This window comes from Temnothorax nylanderi, unplaced genomic scaffold (assembly GCF_030848795.1).
Source record: "Temnothorax nylanderi isolate EJ_2023f unplaced genomic scaffold, tnyl_v1.0 TNYL_tig0047_pilon, whole genome shotgun sequence".
NCBI lineage: Eukaryota > Metazoa > Arthropoda > Insecta > Hymenoptera > Formicidae > Temnothorax > Temnothorax nylanderi.
This window is the reverse complement of record NW_027249109.1, coordinates 52,628-77,500: the sequence shown is the minus strand read 5'-3', so window position 1 is coordinate 77,500 and position 24,873 is coordinate 52,628. Positions and strand designations below refer to the sequence as shown.

At 43.1% G+C, this 24,873-nt stretch overlaps 2 protein-coding genes across 14 annotated transcripts in view; both read right to left on the bottom strand.

Moving 5' to 3' along the window:
* LOC139772258 (uncharacterized) overlaps window positions 1–6,018 on the bottom strand; it is a gene marked incomplete at its 5' end in the record, with an annotated part of 22,386 nt that extends 16,368 nt beyond the window's left edge. Inside the window, one exon of the mRNA XM_071705792.1 lies at window positions 1–6,018. This exon is cut by the window's left edge and continues 16,368 nt beyond it. Within this exon, the coding sequence (XP_071561893.1) occupies window positions 5,527–6,018 (492 nt within the window).
* The window catches only part of LOC139772158 (ELAV-like protein 3), a 39,910-nt gene continuing 21,045 nt past the window's right edge, over window positions 6,009–24,873 (bottom strand). For 4 of the 13 annotated variants that reach the window (XM_071705607.1, XM_071705606.1, XM_071705605.1 and 1 more), the window contains 7 exons: window positions 18,545–18,780; window positions 16,865–16,968; window positions 16,164–16,317; window positions 14,368–14,406; window positions 12,453–12,711; window positions 9,335–9,376; window positions 6,009–6,343 (listed from right to left, as the gene is read on the bottom strand). In XM_071705607.1, coding sequence (XP_071561708.1) covers window positions 6,019–6,343; window positions 9,335–9,376; window positions 12,453–12,711; window positions 14,368–14,406; window positions 16,164–16,317; window positions 16,865–16,968; window positions 18,545–18,740 — 1,119 coding nt within the window. In that variant the 5' untranslated portion in view covers window positions 18,741–18,780 and the 3' untranslated portion in view covers window positions 6,009–6,018. Of the gene's footprint in view, window positions 6,344–9,334; window positions 9,377–12,452; window positions 12,712–14,367; window positions 14,407–16,163; window positions 16,318–16,864; window positions 16,969–18,544; window positions 18,781–23,495; window positions 23,669–24,873 lie in introns of all 13 variants that reach the window. The other 9 variants (XM_071705603.1, XM_071705604.1, XM_071705608.1 and 6 more) reach the window with 8 other exon arrangements.

The following is a 24,873-nucleotide window of genomic DNA, read 5'->3' as shown; positions in this document are numbered from 1 at the left end:
GAAGCAGCCGAATATTAAATCACCTTGCTCACCTTCCGAATCACCCATCATCGCGGAAGATACGCAAGTAACTCGACATCCTGCTAGACTCCCGGAAGTTCGACTCTCTTTCACCCGACGTGAATCGCTCGAACGAGGATCCGTGAATCGTCACCGACGATTTTAAGTCCCTTGAAACGGCAGGAATGATTCGATGATCGTATCTGGACGTCGACGTTGAATCGACGTTAGCTCGCGGAGTTTGTATTTCGAGGGACTATTGTCCTTGCGAAGAATCGATTTGTACACTCTCTTAATGTAATGAAATATTTACTTTCACGTCGAGATCATCGAACTCGACTCGATTTTCTTTCTCCACTTTGTATCGAGTCATCCCTCTACAACGCAGTCAACGCAATTGTTTCGATCACGATTTTCTTTGGAACGTACATAAAACAAGCTCCAATAAATGGAATATTAAGGACTAGCTTAAAACTCGAATTACGCATAGTAATCTCTAGACCATTCTACGCTCCGTCGTGAACACCGCCAACAAAGTGTGCGCTGAAAAATAATCTTTTCTCCAAAACCATTTTACACCGGGAAACATGCGGTAGCATCTTCCGCGGATATACCTGGTGCTATCGAGATCGCCTCCAGATTTTGATAATTAAAACGAGCAATTCGTGATTCGCGCACGATTCGGTTGTACCTATGGCGGTGTTCGCGACTGTTAATAGTAATTATAAATAATAAAGACGTACGCTACGAACCAGGATCCATGAGCGGTGTCTCGTGCATCGAGGTCGAGCGGCTCGTCATTCTTTACATCGCTATTACATCAGTCTGTAACTCGTGGAATGTCAGGAAGAGATCGTGAAATGTCGATGAGGGAGGGTGGATGAGTAGGTCGAGAGGAGGAACGAATCGGCGATGATCATAGGGAGGGTCGGGATGCCGGGTGAATGGCAACTGAAACATTTTTAATAGAAATAAAACAAACGACGTTTGAACCAAACACAAATCAGTTTAATCCTTAAATAAAACATAATAAATTGTTATGTTATTTAATAATTAAATAAATAAATAAATAGTCGGTAGTAGTAAGTAGTAGTAGTAGTAGTAAGTGGTAGTGGTGGTGGTAACACAGCAGTAGCGGTAGTAGCAACGTAATTGTTATAGAGCGGTTGGCAGAAAGTGGCGACAGTAGAGCGATGTTAAGTGAGCAAGTGAGAGAAGTACTTGTTTATATTCTTTTCTAATATTATTATACGAGAGTAAGTAATGAGGTGTTAGAGGTTACACGTAGCTACTAGACGAGAGACACAGAAAATATACACGATCATAAGTAATAATAATAATTAATTAATAATAATAATGAGACGATGACGATGGCAATAATAATAGTAATCAGAATAATAAGTATAATCATATAATAATACGGCAATAATAGTGAGAAGGAGAAGAATAATTATTATAATATGGCAAATGTGTATTCGCACATGTGTAATGTGAAACGTCCCGAAAAACGGGCGTCTCGCTGATGGGATGCGTCTCACCACCGAGAGGATGCGTCGAGATACGATTCATCTCTCACGTATCCGCGTGAAATTACAGCTGTCAAGCTGCGGACTCATTCGCGGCAAGTGGCGTATCAGAGTACGCCGTTAATTTACTCTCTATCAATAACGATCTATTAATATTCTATCGGTGCTCGCGCGACAAGTACGCGAAATATATATATTTCAAATTGCGAATAAAAATCACCGTTCGCTCGTGCGAATCAATCGAGGGAAACGCCTCGTACGTGCTGTCTGCACGTACAAACGTATTGCGCTCTATTGCGACATTCTAGTATAATGCTGCGATATAATAATGAGCGATGAAGGGAAAGACCAATCGTTCTTCGAACACCCTCCGATCAGCGAGTTTGCGCTTACGCGGCGACGTTTTAATGCCCGTCGACGCCTTAATTTGCACTAACGTTCGAGATCCTGGCGCCTCGCCGAGACGCCCAACGCCTCCGCGTTCTTCATCGAGCAAGGATTCGCGCGCGAATCGGCGACGGCTCTGAATAAATAAAGTAATGTCTTAGAAAAAGAAAATCCACAACGCTCGTGGGAGTCGCGCGCGACTTTTCCGAGGGACAGTATCCTCCGCCCTCGCGCGTCTCCTCGCAACTCCCGGACTAGACACAAAAAGGTACACATAAATAGGACAACATACATGTTTAAATGTTTTTTTTTTGGTTTCCTTGACTAAATCTACCCTTAACCGTATCGCTTCACTCACAATTAAGTACGCGCGATCCGCGTCCTCACGCTCGCCTCGCGCCATTCGGAGATCCATCGATCGTTCTCCGTTTAGAAGTCGTCCCAGGCGAGTTCGCAATTGCAGATCAAGGACTGCTGCCCGTTGTGAAAGATCACTCGAGAGAAGTGACGGAAGCGGGTGCGAAAAATCACTTCGAAAACGTGATCTCTGCGCGTAATCGCAGAGCATCACCTTCGGAAAGCGATTTCTGAACTACTTGCGGAGGCACTCCTTGAGCTGCGGTCGTGCAAAGTCTCGTTGGGATAACGACTCCACCAAAGCGGCGAGCAGCTACGGAGAATCGCTTCAGGATCTTGTCTACGATACAATCAATGTTTCGATAAACCGAATCGTCATCATTCAAAAGAATGGCAACGACAATCGCGCGAACGAGCGTGAGGAATCTGGCTCGCCTGCTTCGCGCCGTTTCACTTGGCCGCGCTCGTCGTCGCGTCCGCCTTTAGCTTCTCACCACCGATATTTATCTTTTCTTTATCTTTCGCGTAAAACCGCACCGACGACGCGGCAGCTTGCACGTAGACTAGATGCGTGATTCCTTAATCTGACTTGAGATCGAACGTCAACCAAACTTGTCATTAATCCGTATCACATACCAGTCGCATGCACCGTCCTCGAAGCACATGCAGGAACGGGAGAAGCTTTCTCTTCTAGAATTTCAAAGTTCTAAAGAGACCCAGTCCGCGATAAATCTGCAAAGTATATAATTTTTTCGTAATATTGAATCTTGAAACGAGAACAATATCGATGTTTCATGACACAAAGGTAAAATAACGGATGTTACTGCATCCGTTTCTTCTCCTATCATCGTGTTTGCTCTCGTATCGATGTAATCCTCAATGTTCGCGCGGGAATATTTCCCAGGAGCGTCAATTAATCAACGACAAAAAGCGTAAGAACCTAACCAAACGCGATGTTAATTCAAACGATCACGCGTTTCTGAATAATTATCTGGATGTCTCACGTATTGTAAAGTATAAAAGCTGTGTATATATATATATATATATAGATATATTTATGTATATGCGAAGATTTAAGTATCTTTAATTTTTTTTATCAGACAAAAAACCTTCTTTTATTCTTATTCCCGGTTTTACCCGGAATCTCTCGGAGAACTATAAAAGACTTGACGCGAAGCTACGTAACATCTCGTAAAATACCCTCTCGGACGGTGCATCCTCGCGGAGAATTGCCGAGAGTCAGAGAATCCGATCCTGCGAAAGCACATTTTTACTACCTAATAAATACGTCTTATATAAAAAAAAGAAAAAAAAAGGAAAACGAAAGAGACACATTACATACGCGCGTATCATCGGCACGTATGCGCGGCAATGGAGACCACCTGAGTACTGACTAGCACGAAGTGTAATGGTTATTATAATACGCGGTTAGATCGCTTCGCGATCCCTCAGGCCATGCTCTCTCCCTCTCTTTCTCACTCTTTCTACCTATACCGAGCCCCGAGAACCGCCGATCCTCCGGGGAGCCGCCTCGCCCGAGAATAAATACGTCGATGCTCGTCAAACGGTAACATCCTAATTAAACTTACGGGGTTACATTAAGGTACACATCGTGCCCGCACATTGAAATCTCCTCCGTACGATCGTACGTGAGTGCGAGCCCTGCCCCACAATACCTGTTTTTTTTTTTCGTATTTCTCTCTTTCTCTCGATTACCATACGGCCCCCGCGCGTTTCGCATTCTTAAACCCTCGAAATCGATTTCACCTTTTTAACCTACCCTGATATCTCCTTCCCTTCTCTTCGCACTTCGTTCGTACCCTCCACCGTACTCCCCACCTGTTTCTCTCCCGTTCTCATCCACACGACGCTAATACTCTAAAACTTATACATAAAACGAGTATGTATAACCACCTACTACTAAGCACTGTGTGTGAGTGTTTCTCTGAGGTTTTATTCTTTTATACTCCTCTCTATCTTTTCTTTCTTCCGTCTCTCTTGCTTCCTTTCACTCTCTCCCTTTCTCTCCCACCCATCCGCTCTCTTTCTCCCGCATTTCGACGAGTTTTATCTCGTGTAAAGCGCGTCCCGAAATATGTTTCTCTTTCACGACAGCCCGCCGTTCTTAACACCGCGAGTTTTGGTGATCGTTCTACTTGTACGTGCAAGTGTATGTGTATGTGTGTATGTGTATATTAATTGCGTGTCTGATGTGTGTGATTCAGTCTCACAGCCCGATATCGTCGTGACTAACCCGGTCATGGATGTACATTAAGTAGAAAAAAAAAATATAAATAAAGGTCGGCCGAAATGCCCGGCGGAGGCTCTCGACGCATCGTCAAATGCTAATCGAAGGGAAAGTCCTTTTCTCTCTTTCTCTCTACCTTTCTTCCTCGCTTTCATTCCTCGGTTTTTTGCGCCTTCCTCTTTCCTCGAGCTTCGAGCTCTCCCCGTCCTGTCGTCCTGTTCACACACGCGGACGCAACTTGGTCCACAAGCATGCCTTCGCGTACACATACATATAAATCGGCAATATGTATATACAGGTATATACAGCACGGACAAATTACTGTGCGAGTTACGCGTAAAACCTAGTAAGCAAACTCCGATTCGGCTCTTTCCTCTTTAATTGATCTTTTATCTTCCTATCATCCTCGCGCGTCAGGAAAATTTATGCCTTTGTAACTAGGAACGAAAATTCCTATCCGGCATTTTGTAGCATGTGGAGGGACGCAAGACGAAGGCAAAAACGCGCTTCGATCTCTCGTCCTCCTTGTCAAATTTTTTTACGATTTTGTGTCAGTAAGACGCCAAGGATGTTTCCTGTTCGCATGCCTTCTTTTTGTCTTCGATCAACGACGCAAGGACAGAAACTCGAAAGAGGAAGAGCGCAGCGAGGAAAAGAAGGGGAATGAGAGGACACGAGAGGACTCGTTAATATCGCATCTTTTTTCTACCCCCCTCCCCGTTATTTTCCTTCGAGCTTTCCACACGCACAGTCCACGATTACATATCGGACAGTCGAACGATCCAACCTACTTCTTTCTAATTAAGTATCTCTCGCGCGGCCTTCTTTCTGTTTCCTTCATTTCTTCTCTCTTCAACCGTTCTTTCTCTCTCTCTCTCTCTCTCTCTCTCTCTCTCTCTCTCTCTCTCTCTCTGTCTCTCACGCACATACACGCACGCACACGAACGCAACAGGCACACATATGCTCAGCTTCTCTTTCCCTCTTTCTCTCTCACACACTCCTCGCGACTACACTTTCTCGCTCTGCTGGAGCTTCTTGCTGCCGGCCTGACGGTTGTTGTTGGGTTTGCTCTTCAGAGAGGTCTGCTTGGCTTGCGCGTGCTGACGCTGCTGTTGCTGTTGCTGCGTTGCCGTATTCGCCGCTCCCGAGACGGCCATCTCGATCGCCCGAGTGAGATCGTGTATGCGCGACGGTAGACGCTGAAGGAACGGCTGCCGTTGGCCCTTGACTCCTCCATGAAGGATGCCGCCGCCGGTGCCGCCGACCCCGATGTGACTATTGATGTTATTGATGTTATTACCAATGCCGCCCGGCACCTGACCAGGCCCTCGCTTGTTGTAAAGATGACCTGCCGGCACCGGTACCGGCAGCTGTACCACCGCCGCGGTACGTAGCAGCCGATGACGACGATGATGATGATAGGGCGCCGCTGCCGCCGCCGCGTCCGCCGCCGCGGCCGCGGCCGCAGCCACCGCCGCCGCTGCCGCCTGTTGCTCGTCCTACGCCGCCTTGCTCTTGTTCGTCTTGAAGCTGACTTGGAGCACGCGGTTGCCCAGGGTGTAGCCGTTCAGGCTCTGTATGGCCACCACCGCCTCCTCGTAATTGGTCATCGTCACGAACCCGAAGCCCTTGCACTTGTTCGTCTGCAGGTCGCGTATGACCTTGACCGATTGGACGGCGCCGAACGGCCCAAACAGCTGCCAGAGCACGTTCTCCTCGGTCTCGGGGGCGAGATTGTACACGAAGATGCACCAGCCGGCACCGTTCATCGTATTACCGGGCAGCATCGAGTTCGCGAGAAGGTCACCCGCCAGAGGACTGTACCTGGAACACGGTGACCGGACCGGTCATTAAACGGACATCGTCGCCCGGAGGCGGCTGGCAATGACGGCCGCGGAGGCGACGAGAGACAGGACGAACGATGCTGAAACGTCGCGTCGTTCCATCGGATACGCGAAATGGCAGTTCGCGTACGTGTAATTTCAATGACATCTGATCGGCTTCTTCGAGTCGAATCAAGAATACGAAAACGTATTCCTTGGTCACGACAAGTCCACATGAAATAATAATTTTCGTATAATAATTTATAAATCTTAAAGGTAGAATTTTGTTTCATTTCTTCACGATTTTGAAGACATTTGAGCAGTAAATGTGTGTTTAAAAAGTTTTTAAAATAAAAATATACTATCGCGCTTTTATTCCATCATCGTCATTTACGTTTCACGAGGAAACGCTTGAGCACCGTTCAGTTCAGATTATAAATACTTGCTGATGTTTCTTTTCTCTGAGTATAAAAGGATATTTCTATGTAAGATTTTACATTATACGCTACTCGCACAGTATATCGCAATCCCAATGAAATTAAACGTGTAAAGATGCGAATATATATACATACTGATGTGAACATTTATTTCGCGTGATATGTAATCAATCTTTTTCTTTACACAAATGGCACTTCCGCGAACATCTACATATGACATTGGCATAAGAAAAGTGAATAAATACATAGGGCCACGCGAGGACTTTGTACTACGTAACTTACGCGAACATTGTAAGAAATAATGGTGGTGACATACAAGTGATATATAAATGAGGATAGCGTGCAAACTTCATTTATAAATATATACTAGAAAAACATGCGTTACATGTAAAATACACAAGTATTTATTTCAGTCGTGTGATCATTGTGGAAAATTTAAAATAAATAAACACGTATATCTAATAGGAAAATTTTCCAATTCACACATACGAAAAACTTTTCTATTTTGATTGCATAATCCCAAATATATACATAGGCTGTGTTAAAGTAGCGTTTACTTTGGATGGTTTCCGACAAATTTTACCAACAATATTCATATCTTTAATATATGACGTAGATAATAATTAAAGAACATTGAAGAATTGTACGCAAATCTCTGTGTATTTATATAGTAAATTTTAAAATAAGAAAAAGAAAATTACAAAAAAAACGTTAAGAAGAGTACATAAAGAGAGTGGATAAATAGTAATGCTCGTTAAGAATTATAAGATTATAAATCATGAGATAATAAACAAAGTAGAAGGAGAAAGAAAAAAGTGGTATCACATTGGACGCGATAAAGAAATGGTCACTCGTTCATATCTTATGCAGAGAAAATTTTAAGTACGCGCTATCCGGTTATCGAATCCTCAATTAAACCTTTTTTTCGAGCCATGCATTCTCTATAAGGATATAACGTAATATATCCAAAGAAAAAGCGAGATTGGACAAAGGTACATTATTGCTTCAACATTCATGCATTCACGTGCACGGGAGGGATCGCATAGGTACAGAACGTGTTTCTTGAAACGCAAGCCAATCTCCTCGGATGGCGCTCTCTACGGACTAGACGTTAACGTTAAATTCTTAAATGTGCGACAAAATTCTTTTTCTGCTAGATAAGATTTCAGAGTACAGGAATGGAAGGTACACGTCCCATACGAGGGCACTTACACAAGTGAGGGGGATATTTACATTTGTAAAAGTATCTACGTACCTACTTGACGTCACAAGCCGCGTTAAAACAGGGCACATCTCGGTGAGTACTCAGTATAATGCCGAGGCCACAGTAATTACGTATGCATTCGTTACGTACGTTGTACGTTACACCGCGTAAAGTAAACGTGTGATACGTGTCGTGTATCTTTTTTTACGTGTGTACGCATAGACATGTGCATCGGGTGGCTATACGACCGCCTGTGATTCAATTCCGTGTACGTAACGTACGTGTGTGTACGTGTAGATGTGTGTGTATGGAGGGTAAAAAAGTAAACGATGGAATTTATATAAGGACGAGGGAATGAAGGGAGTAACATCACGTTGCTTGCATGTGAGTACGTCTCATTGTCCATCAAGCATATGTACACATATATACACGAGAGTATCTGCATCTGGTTTCTCTCTACATATAAAAGTATTCGTATCAAGAATAAATATCCTTGGGAGCAGCCTTCGTTGATTTTTTTGTAACTTTAGTTTGCAAAGAATATGTAAAATATATTTCAAAATATTTTATATCCAGAGTTTTTGCAAATAAAGTTTCCTCTAAGATATTGGAGTATATTGTAATATGAATCTCAATCTTTTCGTTATCATTAAAGAGAAATCATTGCAAAACTATGTAATTATGTGTTTCTTTTCTCTTTCGAAAAAAAGCCGTTTTTATTACGCAAATTGCGTAATAAGAACAAAACTTTAAAATATTAAAATATATATAAGCTGCAATCGTTGCAAATACTACGGTGGCAAATATTGCGGCGGTTTAATTGTTTATTAGACGGATAGATTGCACTATGTAAATACGTGGAAGAACGGGGAACCAAGGAGGCTTGTTTGCGAAACTCAAGAAAACGTGACGTCAACATATCTACCACTGTGTTTGCACAACTGAATCAAATAAAAATCAAAGCGAAAAGACGTGGAAAATGCAAAAGTGATGAAAAATGCGAAAGAATAAATAGTGGGACCCCGTTACGAAATTACGCTTACATAAAAGGATCCGGTAGAAAATATATTTTACATCTTGAAAAAAATGTTCGCGTAAGAACATCCTAGACCAGACAAAGATCATTTAAGAAATTTAAGTAATGGCTATTAAAAATTGTAAACAATTTCTCGAGGTTGTTTTAGAGATAAAATTTCGCGATACTTGATATCGAATTCGTAACGAGTCGAAGGGAAAGTGAGAGAGAAAGAGAGAGAGATAGAGCGAGAAAAAGAGAGAATAAAGCCACACAACGGAAGTAACAAAAATTAGGAGTGGAAAACGTAGCGGTAGTAACGAAAAAAATACTGACCTCTGTAAGCCTTTGTTAATGGCAAGCATGGCCTTGCCAGTGCTAAAACAAAACACAAAAAGAACAACGTAAGAAGAGAGATACTCCGGGATCGAGCCAAAGTCGGGGGATAAGTCGGGCGCTCTCTGTGTATTTTATTTTCTACCCTCTACGTTGCGGTGCACTGTTACCCCGAACGGGACGCAATGGGTGGATGCAATGCGGGACTTAGAGAAGCGAAGTCCGACGTCCATGTCAACATAACGTTAATATTTCGATCGAAAAAAGTAATATCCATATCTAATTATCTACAAGATAATACAATAATTGTTATATTTCCATAATTTAATATAATTTGTCACAACTTAAATAATATTTATGTTAGATTAGAAGATAAGGTATTTAAATAATATGCAGACATTAAAATTTAAAAGATTAATTTGCCGGAGTGTGATGAATAATCGACATGGAATTCATCTTTCGTAATCGAATTGGATAAAATTCGATTCTCTGTTATAGGACAGGAAGCCAAGGGATTATATTATCGCAATGGGATAAACGTTTAGGTCAGACTATGACTGTATTTTCCAAACGATGTCGAAATAACACGATAAACTCGGTATCGTTAGAATTCTCAAGCATTAAAAAATTTTTTTAGTTACACTTGCAAATTAAAAGAAAAATGTTACAGAAATTCGGATATTAATTAAGAAAAAAAAAAAGGAAAAAAGGCATTCTGTTTTAAGTATAATCTATACATTTACGTACTTTTTTTGTAAATATTGCAAAAATTGCAGGATAGGTTGATTACTCTACTCAAATCTAAAACGTCGACAGACTTTTGTCGTCTTAAATTTTGTTTAACATTAACAGTCCGATTAACTGCTATGCAAGCTATCTTTCAACTCTGCTGGAAGGGAAAATGAAATAATGAAAGATAAAGCAACAGCAAAGCGCAGCTGCACTCGATTAACGCTTTGCATTTATTGAAAACAACCAAACGATCAATGTCTCATGGAGAATTTCGGTAGCTCTGTATCTCGAATCTAGACATACAAATAGACTCTGACACGTGCGATCAATGAAAATGTATATAGTGCGTGTATCGTCTCCTACGTACTAGAGCGAAAATTTGCGAATATATACGTAAATAGATATTGCTCTCGATAGCGAGCATCGTGACTTATGCATTATACGGGAGGCTCGAAACGAAAGAGAGGTGATAAGTTGTGAGTGAGTATCGGCAGGCCTCAATTCTGATATTTGTCGTCAGGCGTCTGAATGATTATAAAGATTTCTATGATGATTTCATAATACGTCTAAGAATTTGTCAATAAAATAAAATATTGCGAGCGTGACGGCAAATATCGATATAGAATGTAAGGCTATTGTGTACGTTTTGCTCCTCCGTGTTTCGAGAATGGCCAAAGATCAGCTTACATTTTCAAATCAAACTTATGCATTATTCCGTTTCTCTGCATTCGATCGAGTCGTAGTACAGATTATACACGTCTATCTCATGAGATTTACTGATCGCTGGCCTTGAAGAAGATAAAAATCAAAAAGGGGGGAAAGTAGCATAAAAATCAAGAGCCTACGTAAACAATGAAAGAAATACAACGGCGAGTGCAAATAAAGGAGGGCCAGCCAATGTTTCTTTCTTTCTTTATTATGCGCAAAGTTACATGGATGCTATCGAACATAGATTTATTATTTGGTAAGGTCATGAAGCCCTCCGGTCGATCTTGACAGGTTGTTTCGTCGATATTCAAGTTTAATAGTCATATCGATTACGACACGGAAAGACCTTTCTAAACAGAGCTAACGCGGATTCTCCGTGGATTGTTCGCGCTCCGAAACCTCTCCGCGAATCTTTATTCGCTCACGTTAACGTTATAATCAGCGAAAATGAAAAATAACATGTATCTATATTTAATTTCAATGAATAATCAGGATAAAGTACGTCAAAAATTGGCTGTTCTCTTACTAAACGCTGTCATTGACCGTTCCCCTCTCGTAACTAAATTATAAGTGAGAATATGTAAAAAATACCGTGTCTAAAAGTTACCGTGTAAGTAACATAAAGGTCTAAGCCCATAAATTCCCGAAAGTAACAGAGCGTGCACAGTCATAACTTAAAATAAAAAGACAGACACGTTAGTTCATACATAGTTAGAATTAGAATCGGATGGTGTAGGAGGAGCTTTGTGCCGAACAACTTCGATAAATGTAATAGGTAACAATAACTGTTTGCGATCGACTGACCGACCGATTGACATAAATAATCAGATCGACAAATATATGTTTAGTTTATTTTAATAAACCAATTACTGTCAGTATTCTCTATAAAATACTTTATCACTTTTTTTAAACTACTCTCTAAATCTGAATCAGTGAATAGTCACTGATTCAGATTTAGAGAGCATGCTATCTATGTGCGATTTTTCAAGCAGCAATAATGAAGCATAATATTGTACAGAATATATTTTCTATAAAAAAAGTTATTTTTCCTCTGATTAAAAATAAAAAAAAACCATACCGTTTTGTGGTACTAAGATATCATTAGAATAGCGAAGTTTCATATTTATATATGAACGATCGATCGATCTAATCGAGTATTCGTGTTTACCCGGTCTGTGTGTGGTGTGTGTGTGTGTGTGTGTGTGTGCGTTTGTGTGTCAAGAGAGAAAATAGAAGGAAGAAGACGAATAGTATATGCTAGATAGAGATAGTTGTTAGAGAAAAATAAAAAAAAATAAACGGATAATTGGATAGATAGGTAGACGAATAAGGAAAAATCCATGGATAAATAACTCAGTAGAGAGAACTCAATTTATATAGCTGAGGAATTATCAGATAAATCAATCAATAGAGAAGTGAAAGAAAAGCGGGAAAACGATATTGCAGCCGATCGGTCGCGGTGTTTGATTCGCGTACGTCCGTGCTGGAGAGTATCCAGAACATCAGCATCGCCTTAACAACCGCGACCAATCGTTCCGCGCAACACTCTCCGACGGAAATGTCGTAACGGAAGCCGTAAGAATGAAGCGGAAAGAGAGAAAGAGACAGAGCAGAGACGAAGAAGAGTTAGAAAGATAGTGAAAATCCTTGGGTAGAGCGAGTAGAGGCGAGTAGGTACCTGGATAGTGGCGACAGTGGAATGTACCTGAAGCGGCCGGTCGGATGGTGGATCGGCCCGCCGAAGCGCCGCGTGGCCTGTGGTGCGAGATAGGCGGCCAACGGCGGTATCGCCTTGTTGTTGTTGCTGGGATTGTTGGCGAACTTGACGGTGATCGGCTCGGACGAGCCCTTCGGTATGGTGCCGTTCAGCTCTTGGATCGCCCGCTCGGCCTCGACGCGCTGATCGAACCTTATGAAGCCGACGCCCTTCGACAGGCCTGTCGAGAGGTGCCGAGATAAACGGCGGAACACACAAGATCGCATCTGGTTATTGCTGTCGACTCGCGACGCAAATGTTCGCCGAGACCGGGTCGGAACTCGGAACACTTCCGACCGATCTCTGAATTCCCGTACTTTTTCTTTTCTGTTTCTTTCTTATTTAAGTAACTAGCGACGTCGCGAAAGGGCGTACAGCGAAAACGACGGCTCAAAATCAATTTGGAGGACTTTTAATTGTGTCACGATCGTTACCTGCACACGTTTTCTTACCGCAACATCGTCTTATTGTACATTTATGCCTCCTTACTTATTACACGATATCATTATTAATGAGCCTTTAGCTAGCTTTGACCAGTTAACGATCCTGATAGTGTGTCGAGTTATCACTTCGTTGCACTTACAATTAGATTATAGAATGCGTGCAGAACAATTCACATTTCACATATTGCGGTGCACTGCGTTCAAGTATCATCGAGAGCAGCGATAAATTACGAGTGTAAATCGCTTATCTCTCGTAATGACGGAAAGACACGACTTGAGTACACGTCGCGTAGACTCGAGAAACGCTAAGCTTATTTTATTATAAAGCTTTTTTTTTACATAGAGACAAAGCGAGTGGTTCGGTGCGCGCAGATTCGTTTCTTTACAAACACACCGACGATGCCTCGTCGGGTGGACGTCTTTTTGTCTTTCTTTCGATTCTCTACTTTGCCGTAGATCTTATTCATCATTCGCGGTCTAGTGCCGATTGATAACGGGTAAAATAGGAACGAAAAAGAGAAAGAGAAAGAGAGTGAGAAAGTGAGAGACAAAGAAAAGTGATAGAGAAAGAGAGAAAGAGAGAAAAAGAGAGAGAAAGAGAGAGAGTGAGATAGAGCGAGTATATTTTCGATCGCGGACACATGTCGATATAATTGAAAGACCATAATAGCAAATCATAATTATAACGAATGACAAAAAGCGTAAAGAAACAAAAATGGCGCTCAGGAAAACACTGGATGCGCGCATCATCTGTCATTGCACGATGAAACAGAGATGCAATTAATTATTTTCTCGTCTTCTCTCCTTATATTCGGTCGTTCGAAAATAAATTCGTATCAATTTTGGATTTTGCTGAGCCGCAGTCAAGACGTGTTAACAACGCAGGACGTTTCGCGAAACATTAAACCGTGATATTTAATATTTTACTGACTTTTGTTCCCTCTCTCTTGCGCACCAATTTCAATTTTCATAAAGTCAAATCTAGTAATGTAAGTCGCATAATGTAAAATTTCTTCGTTGAAATGCGAAGTTTCTCCACTGCTCGCCGGAATTGCAAATTAATTTTGACAAAATATCGTCGTTAACAGGCAGGCAGACTGGCAGAACGGGTTTTATCGAAGGTGACGTTTACTTGGCGCGATTACAAATCGATTTTCGATTCCGAGCGACACTCGATTACACCGCGGGGAAGACCGGTGTATGTACCGCTGCGTTGTGTTTTATTTAACAACGATGGCGATGACATTGACGAGGTATACATGGCTACGCGTGAAAAAAACGAGGTCGCGCAGACGAGAGACGCGCGCGCATCACAGATCGAAAGAAACGGCTGCTTTTCGTTTCAGCTAGAGGACTTAATGAGGGAAAAGAAAAGAGATTTGTGATTTACGTACCGGGCAAATTGTCTCCGCCGCCGGTCACAAACTGTCGTACTAAACAGAAACGGAAAAAATCATATCTCGTTAAAATCCAACTGGCAGCACAACACGCGATTCGCTCGCCCCTGTGATACGTTGACGATTTCGAGGGATGATAAAACGTATTTGCGCGATAAGACGAAGTGACAGGGTTAACAAAAAAAAAAGAACACAACAAAAACAAAGTAAAAGCAACGAGTCTCATGTTTGTCAGCGTTTAAATCTAAAAAAAAAAAAAAAAGACATCTGCGACGTGATAAATCGAGTAGTTTAATATTATCTGCAGAATTTCTCGCAATAGCAAGATAATTCAAAATTATTTAATTTCCAGCAATCTACGAGAAGCAAGAACCTAGGTAAACTGACGAGTTTACATTTAATGATACAGTAAGAATCATTTCTATGCACGTATATGAATAATATAAAAAAATATAAAATTATGCATACAACTAAGAAAATCAAAAAGGTTTAAAAAAATCGTAAAAACTATATGTAGACCGTTAATAAAATAAACAAATCGCTTTTATTTTATTTTAGCTATGTTATTCAACGTTTTAATCATCGTAGCTTGATATTCGTTGCTTCCATATTTAACGTTTTCTACGGTAACGAGAAAATGATATTACTTTAAAGAAAATAAATTAACTAGGACGAGCACGTATACAAGGGGCGAGCGGACTTCGTGTAAATTATGCTATTTCAGATCTCCTTAATCATATAAAAAGCGTGAGCGCCAAAAAGGGAAAAATTCGGTGTATCGCGCGTGTTCACTTTTGCGGGAGGTAGGAAAAAGCGACATTGGACGAACGTAAATTTCAGGGAAAAACGAAGCAAGCCTGGTCTGGATAATGGAATAATGATGATGATGATAATGATAACGCGTGACAAGTGGCGACAAGGGTGTCGGAATGGAGTGGAAGATGATCGGAATGGCATGGCGTGAAAAGTGAGCACGGTAAGGAAGCACGAAATTAAGATCGAGGTGGAGGCCATGAGGCTTTTGTGCGTGCAACTGGGTGGCCAGGGAGGAGCATTTGCAATAAATAAACCAAAGAGACGCAAACGAAATCCAACTCGGGAAGGTTCGTAGTCGACTAAAAGCGAGAGACACTTGCGCGACACTTCGAGCTGTCATCGTATTCGTCGTCGGTACACATATAACTCAACTCCCCTCGAGAACAAAATTGCGTGTATAATATGCGAAGCTGTATACTCGTGAAATCGTTGCTCTTCGTGCTCTTCGAATGAGGAAATGTGTGGAAGAGTGTGTACAGGCGAAAGAAAACATAACGAAGTGAAACTGATACGATCTCGTTCGCTCAACGGAATATTTATCGTTAACGCTTCAACGAGAATACTCTTACTCGCACTTTCGTTGTCGTTACCGTGTACGGCGCACCGACCCACCCTACAAACGGACTCTAACCCCATGGCCTACGCACCTGTGATCTGGATCAAGCTTTATTTAAAGCCACCGGAGATTTCCGATTTTGTCGCTGTCTTAAATATAATTCTCTCGCACATCGATTTCATCATATTGCGAAATTCGTTTCAGCGCGATTAAAAATAAGTTAGATAAATCGGATCTAAATCGACTGGAAGAAACCGCACGAGGACATTATTACAAACGATAGCCATAACGACGATTTGTCGGATTCTCATTTGTAGGTACTTAATTTATTTCGCGTTGTCGGAAATTTTATTCGATCGGAAATATTATCGTGACGGAAAGCTCGCGAAAATTATAGACAGGCGGATTTGCGTAGACTTACCGGTGATGTTGTCGCACAATATCCGCGACGTGATAATTCTGCCGTAAGGACTGAAGAGATTCTCCAAATCCTGCTGCGCCATATTTTTCGGCAAACCGCTCACGTACAGATTCGCGCCTTTGATCGCCTCGCTGCTCGGTCTCGCGTACGACACCTAGAAGAAAAAGAAATCGCGTTTCAAAAAATATTCTCTTTTTAATCCCGACAAATATTCGTCAGATTATCTGACAAAAAACGAGGAGATCAACGTCACCGAGATACTTGATATTTTATCGAATAGAAGTAAGAAAAAAAAGGAGAAAAAACGTGCCCACGCGATGATAATCATCGCTTTATTCTTGTTCGCGCGCGATAAAATCCGCCCGAATCCAGGCCAACCTATTTATATTGCTGCATTACCGCCCTACACGCTCGCGTAGATGCATTTAGCATTCTAGAAATCGGATAGAAACGCTTTGCAAAATAGTCGGCTGACAAAAATAGTCTATCGATTTCGACGTTAATCTCGATATCTCTCCTGTATTATAGACATTGATCATAACGAATAATGGAGATCTATGATTTCTCAAAAAATAACATTAGTTTAATCGTGGAAAATAGAATAGATGGCAAATGATCGCGTTGCATTATTATGGAGATCGCAAAGAACGAATGACGCGAACAAAGATATACTAAGAACTAGGTACATTAAAACTACTCACCTTGATGGTTTTGTTCTGTAAACGAAGACCATTGAGCGTGTTTATAGCCTTTTCGGCATCTTCAGGCCGGTGATAGTTGACGAAACCGTAACCCAAACTCTGACCTGCAAGCAGAGACGCGCGACCTGATGAATATTACATATCGATATCAGATTTATCTTCAAAAAGTAGATCAATCGCGGACCACATCGTGTGTAATTTGCGACAAAGGAGTGACCGATTTCATCGCTGACGACCATCACATTTTGGTAGTTTTTGCTCTTGATTGTAATTAAATATTTCTTCGGCTACCAACGAGTTTTGTTTATGTCTGAATGTTTACCTAGTTATCTACTAGACTAGAATAATAGTGCATCGAAGCGATAGTGCAATGCCAACTTCAATTTCCCCGATACGCTCCGGAATCAATTTTATGAATGGCGTAGTGACAAATATACCAACGAGTAGTTGGCGAAATGCCTGAAGCATTGGAATCGCAAGGACATACAAATAAATCATTTTTTTTTTTTTTTCGGTTTAACTGGGAAAACGATATCAGATTCTCTCGTAATTTTTGAACGTTTTAATGCCAAAACAGCTAAAAAAAAGTTAATTAGATCTTTATATCAATATGCTATTTTAATTGTAAATCTTCATTAACGTAAGTCAAATCCAGAAAAACTTCTCTTCCGCTATATTTAATAAATTCAAAACGCTCCTTGCGCGCATTATTTCTAACGTAGTCTAACGGAAAGAAAGAAGCGCAGAGAGAGTAATTACGAAGTTTCACCGGAACGAGGGAAATATTGGAATATGACGATGTGCTTATCGCGCGTGGTGACGAATGGCGTGATACGGTACTGTCACTCTGCGGCGATGAGGTCGAGCATAAAGCGGCAAATCTTCAAACCAAACGCCGCCCCCGCTCTCGCTCTTCGCGGCGGCTCGAAATAGCGCCGCGACGTCTATAGTCTATACACGTGCTCGTCTCGCCGCCACTGCAATGCAATGGAATATACCCGGCGCACACGTACCTACCCGAATTACGCTAGATTACGCATACTCAATATATTATAATGATACGGATGAATTATGCAAAATTCTATGATCGCAATCGGAGACTTATAATATGTAAAATACTAGTTTTCAGTAAAATAAGAGTATTACTTGAACCGTTCATAAACCAAATTGATCAACTCCGTGAAATAAAAAGTAGAAAAAATTGACGAAGTTAGAAATTAATTACACATGCTCTAGTACTAAATTTAGTAAATTTACCGAAAAGTAGAATTAATCAGTTTGACTTTTGAGAGACTTGTGTTCGTGATAGAAAAAAAAGAAAAAATAATAATAATTCTATGATAAACAATTGTTTCTGAAAAGTCGCGGAGTTTTCATTTTTCTAATAAAATCATTTCTTTTATAAGATTATTTTTCAATCATTGGCTTTTAATCTCCACTAGTCAAATTAAATTATTTGAATAAGCGGAAGAGAATTTTGGACATAAAATCGTGATAACAATATGATTATTATCCGAGTTAATCGTTGATGCGTTTCGTAATATTTCAAAACCGCAATTCATAATGTTTCGAAACTGGATTTGAACAACGTCATTATAGCTGTGTCTTCTAATGGTGTCATTAGATCATTAAGATAGACGACTCGTTGCGTTGAAAAGACGAAAGGAGTGCTGATCTTACCGCTGAGCTTATCACGGATTAGCTTGCAGCTTTCGACCTCGCCTATACTGGAGAACAGAGAACGAATCTCATCCTGTGTCATGCTCTGCGGCAAGTAGTTTACTATGAGATTCGTCTTCGACTCTTCCTGCGAGGTCTGCCCGAGGGTCGATCCTCCGTTTTGTTGTACGACTGTGTCCATTCCGTTCGCCATCATTGCAATCCTCTAACGAGTCGTCCCTAACTATGTACGAAATCTGCAAATAGAACACACACACGTTACATTACACCGTGGTCCAAACTACCGATAAATAATTGCAATTCCATAATAACAACGGTTTGTATTAAAAAAGTTCTATTGTTAGAATTAGATATAGTGCGGGATTCCTGGGTAATTATGGTATCGCGTTGGGTCTGCATATTTTCCTAAGACGTTAAAATATACTTCAAGAAGTTTCACTTTGAAAACACAGCAAATATGAGCTACATCGCAAGGCAATGGGCAAAGAAACTAGACGGCACCGATGTAAACACGAAATATCGAAGGGGACGTAAAAACCAAAACAATTATGCACAAATCCGTTTCTTGCCGCTTGAAAACTCAAGTCCAAGTGGCCTCGGGTTTTTATACAACTTATATCGTGAACTCGGCGAAAGAACGAATGTAAGTTAAATATAAGAAGCGCGGCTTTACTGTATGAAGCAAAACTAAAGCGAATTTCAATTTTGGCTTAACAACTTGAAAAATATAATAGGCTAAGTATTAAATGTATTAATGTATAAGATACACGCGCGCGCGTGCAAGTAAATGATATCGTAATTTACAATCATTTTAAAAATGCTTCTCCGTCTCTTATTCGAAAAGCTTTGTTTACCAGCTTGCTTTGTATTGGGTATTAGAAAAATCGACTTATTGTTAAAGCCACGAATATTACAGACGGACAAAAAAACCTATGTAAAAAAATATGTAATACTCAAAATGCTATCATGTAAATCTGAACAATGACTTTCCAAATGCAGCACGAAAGGGACTAGCGACGGTTTTTGGGGGAACTTTGGGGTAACGTCCGATACGAACACGGGTAATTTAAAGGGGCCGACGACCCCTGTTGTCATTTAAAGGGCTGGAGACCCTCTCATCTCCAAACTACGGAGGCACAGCGAGTGTTGTATAAGCCTACATACGTGGTGTCCAAAGCATATGAAAAGTACATACAGATCAGTGTTCATAATCTCTCGATATCAGGCACTTTTTACAATATAAGTTTAATTAAACTTAACAAATTAGTTGATGCAGTAGCGAGAAGTGGCGATTAGAATCATCAACTTCCTTCAACAGCATATCTTTGTTCATCGGCACGGAAGATGAAAGAAAGAAATGCTTTCTAAAGTACTCGTTCTCTGGCATGAATAAATTATAAATTCGAGCAGGTAGCCGGCCTCATTATATCGTCTAAGCAAAGAGGCAATTAACTCTGATAATTATATCCATAATTAAAAACGAAGCGACGCTAAGATTTCACGACAAAGTTTTATTAGCGAGAAAATGTCGAGATAAATTTGTTTTTATTGAAATATATCTTTACAGCTACTCAAAAAGATATTTGTAATTCCAACCAGCTTTCGACTAAATACCCTCGAGGAAATTCTCAAGAAATATGAGGTAAATTCGAATATGAAGTAAACGGCAGCGAATTGGCCAGGAGGAAACGAATTCAGGTCCTGAATACGAAACTGACAATGAGAATAATCCGGCGAGATCTTTCGCGCGGAACACCCGGTACACGCGCGCGCGCGCCAGAGCGCAAAGGGAGAAACAGGAGCGAAAGAGGGAGAGACAGAGGCAGAGCGAGGAAGGGGAATTATGTATACGTGTGGCGGCTACCGTAGGGTGTCAACCGCGGTGTTCACGGTTAAGGCGAGTACACACACACACACACACACACACACACACACACACACACACACACACACACACACACACACACACACACACACACACACACACACACACACACACACACAGCCTGCGACGACGCGTTTATCAGTCGGCACGAGCCACCGGCTCGTACATTTTTATTCTCCCCCCACTTTATTTTTTTTGCGTGCGCTCCCCTCTCGCCACGCGCGTCCGTTCTCCCTTTTTCCCTTCTACGTTTAGGCATCAGCTGTCCTTCAGGACCTTCCCCGCCGGCTCGCTCGCCGCCGACTCTCGTGGTGGTCGCCACCCTAAAAACCGAGCTGTCCGCGGTGCCGCGGGGTAACAGACAGCTTTTATTACGACTGGGCCCCCCCCCCCCCAAGTTTCCGAAACGGACTGGACGGTACACGGTACGTTTGCCCGTCGTACATACATGGAAATATATGTGCGGTTGTACAGGACAATGACACGTCGTACTTCCCTTGTTTACGTCGTACATCGAATGCAGCGGTAGTTAGCGCATGGACGTGTCTCCTTAATTTACGCGAATACAAGGCCGAAATCGAGGCATTTAAGAAGTCATACACATCGGCGCGTGGAAAAACGATGGAACAAGACGGAGCACGTGCACGATAAATAGCACGTTTTACCACATACTTGTTTTTAACGGAGTATTTGAAACTAGAGCGATATTCAATACGCCAAGAACTAATGACGGATATTCCTTAAATTCTCGACGATACAATTCTTGATATAATTCGATTTTTAAACATGAAACATTGAGGAATAATTGCCAATATTATCACTTTAAATATTTGTATAGAAATATAGGAAAGATTGATAAATTTACCTGGTCGCTCGTTTATTTGATCTTAAATAGGCAAATTTGAAATAGGACGGAAATCGACGAAATTACGAATAAAAGAATCCAAGTTTTGTCCGACTCGTGTTTATGGTGATGAACCTAGGAAAGGTATATTCGCGGAATGGAGAGAGAGAGAGAGAGAGGCCGCCGCGCCGATCACTCACTCGCGTTCCCTTTGTTTACGAACGCGAGGCGATAAAAGCGTCGCTGCTGCTCGCAGGAGGCAGAAAAGTCCGCGGTGCGCTTTATCGCAACCCGGCATCTTCCTCGGTATCGATCCGCGCGCGGCGTTGTTCGCCATCGCGATATATTTTCGGATCCGACAATGCCGAGAAGGCGGGAGAGAGCCGCCGCGCCGCGCCATGCCGCCGAGCTGACTACGTTGTCGCGCATCGGGAAAGCGCGCCTCTGACTAGTCTGACTACTCTGACTTTTGGATCTTCATTTCATTGTCGTCACCCGGATGACAATGACGCGGACGTGGCGAACGCGTGCACGCCCGACGCCGAGGGGGGCGAGGATGAGATGGGGAAGTAGATCGGACGGGGCGATCCTCGACAAAACTTTGAACGTAACGCGAGGCTATTTCGCGCGCCCTATCGAAGGGCTGCCTTCGAAGTGGGGGATTAAAGAATTTCGTAAATTAAGGTGCAGAATAATCTCGTCGACAGTCTTCTATAACAAAATCTTCCTTAACTTTTCGCGATGATTTAATGAGGTAGAATTTGGAGTAGTTGAAAAAAGAATTCGATCTCGAGACTGTTACGTTCGATGTCTCCATCTAATATGAGATTATCTATTAGCCGTATTATAAATGAGATTACAAGTTATACACCGCGTGCAGAGTGTATCGATACGTTATCAGATTCTGCAGTTCACGCGAAGATAATGTAATTATAGAAATAATTTTTGCGAACTGAAGTACGAAGGGAAAGCAGATGGATGCCCGGCGAGTTATTTCGAAACAGCCCGGGACTATCGATCTGGCGAAATCGATAGAACGGAAATACCGCTTTATTCTGGTAAATGCTACCCTGTTATTTCAATTTAGCGGAGTCTCTCTTGTCGCAAGATAGCATCGCTCAATTATTTGTGGATTATCATAAAAATCTCCATCTACCCTCGATCTCGAATTTACGTCCAAAATTAGACTTCAACGTTATTATATATAACGTCAAATAAAGTTTAACAATTATGAAGATATACAACGGTATAATGATCGATTATACTCGTCTAATTGTAAGTTTAAAAAAAAACGGGGGGAGCGCGCTCGGCGAAGCGTCGAATCGTCAGTTCCGAGGTCTGAAGTAGTATAAAAAATGTTTCTACGAAAAACGGATCAAGACATGTCGTCAAACGATCCCCGACAAGGGGGGGGGGAGGGAGGGAGGTCGCGACTAGGCCTGGTCAGCGGGCGGTCTCGCGGGTTAAAGTTCGATTTGCACGTACGCCGCGAGATACGATCTTCGGCCGGTGGCCAGGTGGCCATGGCGACGGATCGTGAAAATCGCGTGGCCGGGGTCGATCAATACGAGCGCGGCTCCTCGGTCCCTGTGTGCCTCGCGCTCTCTCGCTCCCTCGCTCGCTCGCCCGGCGCTCCGCGAGAGTCCCCTTCCCTGCCGTCGCATCGCCGCCCCTGCGCGGTGTTTCCGAGGGACCCCTCCCGCGCGTATGCCCCTTTGCGCGCGCGAAAAAGCGGTTCGTATACGCGGCGTTACGAAAGTACGCGCGCGCGTACGTAAACGCGGCGCGCCGTTGGAAGGGAAACGGGGGGGAGGGAGGAGTAGAGGACGAGAGAGAGAGAAGCCGTGGTGGCGTAAGGAACGCGACGTATGAGAATTCGCGCATGCATGAGAACCGAGGGGTTTGCTCGTCTGGAGGAAAACGCGACGAGAGACGCGGCGGCACGTGCTCCCGAGACGCGTCGGGAGCATCGGGACCGCGACAGACGGACAGAGAGGCGACAAGTGCGCGTCGCGGGACTTAACTCTTTCCGCCTTTATCGGCGAATCGACTGTCCCCTTCTCTCTCTCTCTCTATCTCGCAATAATCGATTCACTCCCCCGGGAGTCCTTCGGGCGCGCTCTCTCCTCTCTCTCTCGCGTTTCCACTATCCGCCCATCTATCTGAACGCCGAAAGCCGAACGCCGACCTTTGCGCAGCAACGCTTATTTATTTACCGGTACCTTTCAATAATCTCTCTTCTCCCGCTGGGGCCTGTCACCTCGTTCCTCTGCCGACTGTGTCGCACGCGAAACCGAGCACTGTGCGGGGGCGGTCAGCCCTTGCGCGAGCCTCCTCCGGCTCCCTTCGCTTCGCACCGCTGTCACCTCCGCTAATGTGCACTGTTATCACGCTACTGCTCTCGCACCACCGCCCGGAACAGAAGGGGAAATCAATGAAAGTAAAGTACGGCGCGAGCGCTCGTAAACCGGCATTTATGCACGCCGCCTGATCACCGTTCTCGGTACACTTCGTAACGACGGGCGACGGCCGCGTATCGACATGGACGTGGCTGCTTTCGGCGTAGAGACCCGAAGACGCGAAACGCGAAGGGAGAACGAGAACGCGAGGGTGGTGATGACGGTGGGTGGGAGGGGTGGCCGGAGAGGAGAGAACGGCGAACACAGGGCACAGGGCGGCCCGGCGCGCAACGTGCGACGTGAGAGTAGTGCACCAACGTTTTGATGAGCGACGTATACCCGCGCGCGTGTATACGGGAGTACGGAGGGGACGGGTGTGCAAGGGTCCGCGGTCGAGAGACACGGTCGAGAAAAATTAAAGCTTGAAACACTAGACTAAGAAAACGGAAAGAACGACGCGACACGCAACACGGGCGAAGGCTGCCTAGAGACTGAAACTGACTGAAACGGCGCGGCCGGCGGCGGTTGGCGGCTTCACCGCTTCGCTTCGTCCCTCGCGAGTCGCGACTCGCGACCACTCGGCCGTCGTCGCCCGTCCTCGGCTACCCTCGCGAGCACTCGGGCACCGCGCTCGGCGCGCGACGCGACGCGCGCCTCGCGCCCACCGACGCCACCGACGCCACCGACGCCACGCTGCGCGGAGCGTACCGCGAACCCCTTCTTCCATACATCCGTGATTCGGCCATTCGGCTGATTCAGCCCGAGCACGCACAGAATCGCGAGGGGAAAGGGAGCTCGCCGTCCGCCGATCGAAAAGTGTACATGCTAATAAATTAGGGATACGCGGACACCCGAAATTTTCCAATCGCTCGAACTTGTCGATGAGCCGAGCTCAAGACGAGGATAATCGAACTTTCGATTGAATCGATTAAATCATCGCGATGCAAGCTCGATAATAAAATACTGTACATCCGTAAATGCAATCTTTGCGGATGTAACTTATAATTAATGGAAGAGATGTAATGTATAACATATATCACGAAATATATATTCTCTCAACAAGAAAGAGGGAAATTTTAATTTAGCAATCGATACGGTTGAGAAATATACGTAGGACGCGAATATTTGTGCATAAATGATTGGAGATAGAAATCGGAAATATTCGAATATTATATTGTATATATATATATATATATGAAGA